This window comes from Antedon mediterranea, chromosome 3 (assembly GCF_964355755.1).
Source record: "Antedon mediterranea chromosome 3, ecAntMedi1.1, whole genome shotgun sequence".
In the NCBI taxonomy this organism is placed as follows: Eukaryota; Metazoa; Echinodermata; class Crinoidea; order Comatulida; family Antedonidae; genus Antedon; species Antedon mediterranea.
The window spans coordinates 33,841,225-33,850,798 of NC_092672.1; the positions used below are offsets into that span (position 1 = coordinate 33,841,225).

General features: G+C 33.2%; 1 protein-coding gene across 1 annotated transcript; it reads left to right on the forward strand.

Moving 5' to 3' along the window:
- The first annotated feature begins 510 nt into the window (after positions 1–510).
- LOC140044331 (MAM and LDL-receptor class A domain-containing protein 1-like) lies at positions 511–8,665 on the forward strand. Its single transcript, XM_072088809.1, has 10 exons — positions 511–778; positions 1,032–1,097; positions 1,492–1,614; positions 1,732–2,049; positions 5,838–5,960; positions 6,071–6,406; positions 6,675–6,797; positions 7,066–7,398; positions 7,526–7,719; positions 7,953–8,665. Exons 1-10 carry the CDS (start codon positions 511–513, stop codon positions 8,217–8,219), a joined length of 2,151 nt encoding a protein of 716 aa, XP_071944910.1. The 3' UTR covers positions 8,220–8,665.
- Positions 8,666–9,574: the final 909 nt, after the last annotated feature.

Sequence of the window (9,574 nt, forward strand, 5' to 3'; positions counted from 1 at the left end):
GATTGATTGATTGATTGATTGATTGATTGATTGATTGATTGATTGATTGATTGATTGATTGATTGATTGATTGATTGATTGATTGATTGATTGATTGATTGATTGATTGATTGATTGATTGATTGATTGATTGATTGATTGATTGATTGATTGATTGATTGATTGATTGATTGATTGATTGATTGATTGATTGATTGATTGATTGATTGATTGATTGATTGATTGATTGATTGATTGATTGATTGATTGATTTATTTATTTATTGATTTATTTATTGATTTATTTATTTATTGATTTATTTATTGATTTATTTATTGATTTATTTATTGATTTATTTATTGATTTATTTATTGATTTATTTATTGATATATATTAATTGATATATATTAATTGATATATATTAATTGATTGATATTGATTGATGATATTGATCAAACACTCCTCTAATGTCTGTTCTATAAAAAATATGTAATTTTATTTGCTTTAGGTTTTTTTGAACAACATCAAGCGATGGCAACACATGGTGCATGTGATGCATCGTACTTAAAATTGACTACAAATCATTATTTACTTGTGACTAACGGAACATCATACGAAGTGAACTCAAAAGTGTATAAATGGAATTTTACCAGTAACCTATTCGTGGAGTATGCTCAGCTACCAAGTCATGGGTCTCTGAGTGGTAAACTATTCTCAGTCGATGGTATAATGTACGCGGCTATAGCATCTTTAAATGGAACAGCAGCAGTTCCAGGGGTTTGGAAAATAAAAGAAAACGGTAGTGATATAAAGTTAATAATTTGATTTCTTTTCAGTTGCATTATTATATAATGTACTTCATTTACGGTGACCAAATATCTAGCTTGTCTCTAATTTGTGAATGTTTGTATGTATAGCGCCAAAGGTAGGATTGGGTAGTTTTGCGCATTGGGTATATCAATTGACGACGTATTCACGCGAGGCAAGGTATCATACATTATCATAAAAAAATGCTAATTTATCGATTCAAATACAGGATATTTGTTTTATAGTTAATACAGATTTCAATAACGGTTTTGTTGAATGGACTCAAGAAAATGTTGACACGTCATCAATGGGTAAGTGCGTACATGTTGGAGATTGTTAATCAAATGTGATAGTGATCCATGCAAAGGAAACACTTCCTTTTTTGTTGAGATCTAATGAATGTACTAAAACTAATTCTATTTTAATACAGTAAAATATTATTAAAGACCCATTCCCTACAAGTTGTGACGTTTTGTAAAAATAATGCATATTATTATATTACTTTAAAATCATTAAACCATGTCATTCTTTGTCTTAAATGTACGTTTTATGGTAAATTATGATAAAAAGAGAGAATCAATGCACTACCTAAGTAGCTTGCGGTGAGTGTCCTCTCTATGTTGTTTAGTTTGTTTATTTCCACATACGTAGAGGATTGTCATTTCTGTACTGTTTTTACTGAGTGTTTGTCCAATTTCTGTTTAGTTCAAACAAATTTCCAGACAGGTTTTGATGGCTGGGCTCAAGAAAATAATGATGACTTTGATTGGACACGGATGAAAGGTGCAACGGGATCAACAAACACTGGACCAACAAACGGCCATACAGGTACAGAAAAGTTTGTAGGTGCTTGTGGATTGGAGTTGTTGGTAATTCTATTTTTGATACAGTAAAATATTTTGCTAAATTTTAAAATACCATTTTGTTTATTTTCAACATTCTTAGGTGATTATTATGTTTATATTGGACCGATGTCAGCTCGACTAAGAAGTCCATTATTATCATCAGGGCAGCAAATATCTTTATCATTCTACTATCACATGTACGGAGATACTATTGGAACTCTCAATGTTTACAGAACGTCAAACCTGGGTGACGAACTGCTATGGACAAGAAGCGGTAACTATGGAGATTCATGGCGTTATTCTGGTACAATACCATTTACACACAATGGTTATGGAGACAACTACATTGTGTTTGAAGCAATTAAAGGGAGTTCCCATACTGGTGACATTGCAATTGATGACATTCAATATAATGGTGGTATGTAACTTTACAATGTTGTGATATATTTTGTACAGTACTGTTATACTACGGTCATAGTACTAAAAAAGATATACAAAACTACTCCCAATCTCTTCTTTTGTAACCCATTTCTTCTGATACAGGCCGGGTAGCGATTTTTTTTTTCGTACATAAGTTGGGGACCCCCTCATGAAACGTCACAAAATAAACATGAATAATTCATCAGTTAAATTTTCTTGTTCCGTGTGCACCCAAGCGTATAGCAACAAGAAGTGATTACACAAGTGCGGTACGATTCATAGGCCTATCTCACATCCACGTCAAACAGCGAAAATGGGACATTAAGTGTTCCGAGAGCCGTTTTCATTGTTTAAGTTAGCCGGAGCCTTTTTCGATTGGCTATAAATAGAAAGTTAACGAGCATTTCGAGCGACGCGAGTTCTGAAGTCCGTGTTTTATAGGCTGTCTAAATTTCCTTTTTAACGGGTTTATATTAAATTATATTGTTGTTTGATTTATTTCTGTTAATAAAGAACATTTATATTAAACAAAAACCACAACAATAGCAATTTTAGTTGATTATGGATTAATTTATTTGAATTCTAAGATAAACGTCTAAGCCAAGTGTAAACGTAAACAAAGCGAGTCATACGGCGAAAACAAAAAAGTGAAAACTAACTAATTTGTTAAAATAGCTAACATTAATTTGCAATTTTTAAATGAAATTCTGAAAACGCTATAATATAGTCTTATATGCATTTTCAAAGATTTCCAAATATAAGCTTGGGGTTATTTTTCAAACAAATTCTATAAGGAGTTGAAGATAGTGTATTTTGAGCGAAAGTGCGGTGCGCGTAGGCCTAGGAAGACGCGGCAAGGCTGGAATACTCGTTTCCTTAGGCGACGAGAACGACGGAAAATGCGCTCCATCACTGTGCTCTCAATTTTAGTTCTTGTTAAGTGGATGATGCAGAATCTTATAATATGGGCATATAAATTTTAAAATAAAGTGCTCAACTTTCATTTTTCTTATAATTATGAAGATTAGTGTGAAGTGGGGACTGTTTGCATGCTTGAACGGCTGACTTGGTAAAATACTGAAAAATCAGTCAATTAGTTAGGCCTAGGCTAATTAATTAATGTACACAGTATATAATGTCATATTTTTATGAATAGGCTTACTAGTAATCTCATAATAAATCTGTTAATGTCACCTTTCACTAACATATGATTGATTTAAGTATATGCTGAAAATGTTTACTTTTTATCGGAGCTAAAATGAAATTTCACGGTTCCCTGCTTTTTATTTTATTATAATAATGGAGCAATAAATGAAATACAAATACACACCAATTAACATTTTAACTTTTAATATTATCACAAATTGCACCTTAAAAATCAGACAACAAGTTTTCTACATGAACTTAGCTAACATTTTTTGTACTAAGCCTAATCTTCAAAAGATTTACTATTACTGTAGTAGGCCTATTATCATTATTTATTTGCCGATTTGAAATGTACATTTAAACTTTATTAAACTACTGCACAACAACCAACCGCCATTTGAACCTTTAAATAAGTAAATTAGGATAAGTTAAAGTTTTTAAAAAATAAATGTCTCTTTGGCAATACATCTATAAATATCAATAATTACAGTATTAATAGTGCTTTTTCACATTATATGCCAGAGGTAAATTAATATGACTCATAAGAAATTGTTGTTGATTTAATGCTATTTGTATTGAAGTATGTAGAACAATCCTCTGGGGTCTGTAAAAAAAACACAAAACATTCAATTAATAATAATCATTATTTAATTATATGTGTATATTTATTCTTATTTTCTTAGGCCTATAAACAACGCGCGCCTGACAATGAACACGCGCCAATAATGCACGCACTACCCCACTATTATAGGCTAAAGCCTGGCTCTCCTACTGTATTACTAGGCCTAGACTATATTGATTTATAAATAAAACAAAGAGGCTTTGTAGAGTTTTATCATTTAAAACAGCTTTCCTATATATTATATGTTGCCCTTATTAATTTACAAAACCACATTTTTTATCTTATGGCGTAAAAAATGATTTTAGCTACAACCATGTGTTCCATTTTCAATAGTGAAATACCCAAGAAGGCACATGTTTAAGCAGCCATTAAAAAAAAATAAAAAATAACCCCAACGAGATTTTTTTATTAACTACTATTGAAAAATCAAATATTCAGAAACTATAAAACCCACCTTCTCAAAAAATTGCGTTGTTTTATTACAGCCTCAACAAATTAGACAACATTTTAACATTCGAATAGCCTAAAATTGTTTAAAAAACATCGGTGTATTTCACCCTTGTTTCACACAAATATAATGGGTTCGTCGATTAAAAAACAATATCACGTGGTTCGTAGATGCCTCTTCAAAGGTTTTCATGAATTATTCATTAGTAAATAAAACCAAAAGTTCCAATTGGCCAGTTTGCAAAAACCTAAGATTTACTTTTCAAAACAAAGTTGCTTCCGGGTAATTGTCAACGCTGTCTCGTGTGCAAAAACGATTCGCTGCCGATAGAGGGCTCACTACTTTTTGTCCCTGGTGAATTGAGTGTGATCTCCGCTGTTGAAGAATAGCGGCGTTTTGTGTGGATTGTCGAAATAATCGGCCTTTAGTTTATGGTGTTTTTAATATAATTTATTACTAAAGAATTACGTGTTAAAATTATAGTTTCTATTAATACTATTAGGCCTAATTATTAGTCTCTAAACCCATGTCTATTCTAGTAGTAGCTGTGTGGATGTGTGTGACGTGTGTGTGTGTTAGGTATGACCAAAGATAGTTACACTATCTTTGGTAATAGTCACACTATCTTTGGTATGACACAATCCGAGTAATAAGTCAGCAAAATTAAACAATAAACATTACACAAAAATACATTTTTTATTCTCGTGGGTCAAATCTTCCCATCTCATGTGTTCATATACGCGCATTTTTAAAGTTCCTTTGAGTACATTGCATATTGTTTGATAATTGATAGCAGAATTAAAAAAATACAGTACACAAATTATACACATTCTTTATTCTTGTGGGTCTAAGCTTTCTTTGGGCTATGTCCAAGAACGCTTGGGTGCACACGGAACAACAACTGCGATACGATTCTTTCTACAATAATAGGCCTAGGATTCTAGGTCAATTCACGTGATTGCCTTCGCGCACTCTTCTTCACACACACGTCCACTATGCAAAATGTGTCGAGGCTAATCGACAGCTAGGCAAAACATTAAACTAAGTAGTAATTGGACATAGCCCAAAGACACAAGTCACACACACCCACACAGCTACTACTAGAATATATAGGGGTTTAGAGACTAGTAATTAGGCCTAATAGTATCAATAGAAACTATAATTTTAACACGTAATTCTTTAGTAATAAACTATATTAAAAACACCATAAACTAAAGGCTGATTATTTCGACAATCCACACAAAACTCCGCTATTCTATTATGAAATCAGCGGAGATAGGCCTAGAATCGTACCGCACTTGTGTAATCACTTCTTGTTGCTATACGCTTGGGTGCACACGGAACAAGAAAATTTAACTGATGAATTATTCATGTTTATTTTGTGACGTTTCATGATGGGGTCCCCAACTTATGTACGAAAAAAAAAATCGCGGCCGGGTAGCCGGAGATTAAATCTTGAAAAAGAATAGAATCTTTTATAGCGTCGTTCGTCTACGGAGTGTGTCCAAAATCTACAGCCCAGGGTTTTTGTCCAATTATGTTTATTCTGTATGAACATTTTTTTTTATAGTTCAAACAGATTTTCAGACAGGTTTTGATGGCTGGGCTCAAGAAAATAATGATGAATTTGATTGGACACGGATGAAAGGTGCAACGGGATCAACAAACACTGGACCAACAGACGGCCATACAGGTACAGAAAAGTTTGTAGGTGATTGGAGTTATTGGTAACTCTATTTTTGATACAGTAAAATATTTTACTAAATTTCAAAATATCATTTTGTTTATTTCCAACATACTTAGGTGATTATTATGTTTATATTGAAACAACATCGCACACAATTGGGATGTCAGCTCGCCTAAGAAGTCCATTGTTATCATCAGGGCAGCAGATATCTTTATCATTCTACTATCACATGTACGGAGATACTATTGGAACACTCAATGTTTACAGAACGTCAAACCTGGGTGACGAACTGTTATGGACAAGAAGCGGCAACTATGGAGATTCATGGCGTTATTCTGGTACAATACAATTTACACACAACGGTTATGGAAACAACTACATTGTGTTTGAAGCAATTAAAGGGAGTTCCCATACTGGTGACATTGCAATTGATGACATTCAATATAATGGTGGTATGTAACTTTAAAATGTTGTGATATATTTTGTTTAAAGATTGTGGAATTACAGTACTGTTATACTACGGTCATAGTACTAATAAAGATAAACGAAACTAATCCCAATATGTTCTTTTGTAACCTATTTATTCTGATACAGGTACGGCGGCCGGAGAATAAATCTTGAAAAAGAATAGAATCTTTTACACATAAACATCGTTCGTCTACGGATTGTGTCCAAAATCTACAGCCCAGAATTTGCGCTCAATTTCTGTTTTTTTTTTAGTTCAAACAGATTTCCGGACAGGTTTTGATGGCTGGGCTCAAGAAAATAATGATGACTTTGATTGGACACGGATAACAGGTGCAACGGGATCATCAAATACTGGACCAACAAACGGCCATACAGGTACATAATCACCGGACGGGGACATGCCTAACAATAATTGTACTCTTCTGGGCTAAATTTGTATGTGCTCAGAAATCGATTGAAACGACCTATAAATTACTCAAAGAGCCGGGCTTCAAGGGGCTACCCCCACTATTAAAAACGGATCTGCGCCGTTGCATATACTGTTTGGTGCTAGAGGATTAGAATTATTGATAATTCTATTTTTTTTTTTAGTAAAAAAATTGTACTAAATTTCAAAATACCATTTTTTTTTCAACATACATAGGTGATTATTATGTTTATATTGAAACTTCCATAACTGAAGGGGAGTCAGCCCGCCTAAGAAGTCCATTGCTACCACCAGGCCAACGTGTATCTTTATTATTCTACTATCACATGTACGGACCTATTATTGGAACACTCAACGTCTACAGAACGTCAAACTTAGGAGACGAACTGTTATGGACAAGAAGTGGTAATCAAGGAGATTCATGGCGTAATGCTGTAATACAATTTGAGAAAACTGGTGATGAAGACAACTACATTGTGTTTGAAGGCATTAGGGGAAGTGACTTTACTGGTGACATTGCAATTGATGACATTCAATATTGCTGCAGTAGTATGTATACTTTAAAATGTTGTTAGTTAGGATTAGTTATACAGTACTGTTAGGCCTAACTATCCTGCGTACTACCGTAATCATCACTCCAGTTTGTACTTTCATAACCTTTTTTAATGATCACTAGACGAATCGGACGCTTTTTGGCCAACTGGAATCGAGACATTCACAAATGATGGTGATACTTACTTAGTAGCTGTGAATCCATTGGAATGTGCACATACCATAATAGTGTATAGATGGGATAAGATGTCTGAAGAATTTAAAATTCACCAACGTATTCCTGTGGAACATTGTCCCACGAGATCTACCATTTTCAAAGTAAGTACCACCCCTGTGAATCAGCCTCCTCTTTTTCACACTAATACAAAATTACAGGGTAATAAAAATATAGATTGAAATACTTATACTGTACTACTTATTTTTTCTGGAAATTGAAAAATTGGCTCTCTAATTGGTGATCTTTGTGACTTTTTGCAGTTGTTTTCTAAATCTGTAGTATGTATATTATGTAGGCCCTACTATGTCATTGAAGATGTTCTCTATATTTACAGGTTGGCGGAGAAGTGTTTATGATAATAACCACAAGCAGAACGGAATCACGTGAGTCTGATGACGATCTTGAACTCTATACTACGTCATCACCAATATTTAAATTAGAAGGGAGTATGTTCGTAAGTTACGGAGCCATACCATCACACGAATGTTATGATATAATATTTTTTGAGCGAGATGGGGAGTACTTTTTGGGTCAGTCGAATAAAAGAAATGTTAGTGGTGGCATAACTAGTCCAAGCTTCAACATATATCAATGGGTGTAGTTGATATTGCGTCACCGCCGCCAATATTTAAACTGGATGATGGAAATGTGTTCATATTAATTAGGGAGCCATAACGTCACTGTCTTACAACATGTTTTAACGAGATAGAAAGGGAGTACTTTTGGAGGCAGTTCATAGAGAAGGAAATACGTGTGTGTATTTGTAGGTCCCGCTCTCCTGCTTATTGAAAAATGTAAAAAACTTATTTATCTTTGAATAAACTTAAAACCGTAACTAATTAGAAAAATTAAAAAAGTCTTTTGTTTTGGTTAAAACACTGTTCAGGAAAACACATAAAAATGTGGTATTTTTTGGGAAAAAATGAAGATTGAGGGCGCTGTTCACACAAGTAAAAATACACTTTTTTGCCTGTATCTAATTAAGTTTTAGCCATATTAATTTGAAAATAGTCTTATTTGATAGACAATTAAATTTTCTTTATATAAAAAAAAATCAACTTTATATTAAATACACATAATTCTGATAAATTCATGTGAAGTGCTTAAAATCAGCAAATATAACACATTTTAATATTATAACAAATGCTAGTAATGTTAATAAATTACAAAGTTAGTGATCATAAATAGAATTCTTTTACATTTCTATAAAATGTTGTTATTATACAACATACAAATGTAAATGTTTCGAACCATTTCACAAAAACAACCATTTTACGGCCAATAGTTTTTGAGATTATAGAAATATGTACTACCAGTACCGGTCAAAGGTCAATAAAAATATTTCGGGTCATTTTCTTGAAAAAGTTCTTATTAGACTGAATAGAAACATATACCTCCAGATTAATTTGAGCCCTATTTAAAGTTTGTCCAACTATTAGTTACGGAGTTATATGATATGTAGGTCAAAGGTCAAATCTGCCAAAAATCATACTTCCAGCCATTTTTGGACAAACTTTTCCATTAGAACGAATATTAATATGCATCTCCCAAATAATTTGGCACTAAAATTATTTCATTTAATCTAAGCGTTGCGAAGATATGATCATTTTGTTTTCAATGGATCAAAACAATCAAATTGAGGTCAAAGGTCAAAGATGAATTTTAGAAATTTGACATGGGTTTTTATAACCAGCATGATTCAAATATTCATAAAACACACTGTTTAAACTATCCCCATGATCTGCACACGAAGGCACTTTTTTTTACATAGGGATCTGGACTAGTAGTATAAACTCATGCGCCCTATGACTCTGATTTAACCTTTTTGGGGAAGCGAGTGGGAGAGAGGGAGTACCGCGTACGCGTCAACCAGAAGGAAATGAGCGTGTGCAGAAGGACCGTTAGAATCAATAGCTGCGTCGCATGGCTCGTCGTACAAAAACGAATTACGCGATA

Coding starts and splice junctions, on each gene's coding strand:
- LOC140044331 (XM_072088809.1), top strand. CDS start 511: ATGGCAACACATGGTGCATGTGATGCATCGTACTTAAAATTGACTACA. Junction 5,961..6,070: donor ACCAACAGACGGCCATACAG/GTACAGAAAAGT, acceptor CAACATACTTAG/GTGATTATTATGTTTATATT. Junction 7,399..7,525: donor CATTCAATATTGCTGCAGTA/GTATGTATACTT, acceptor AATGATCACTAG/ACGAATCGGACGCTTTTTGG.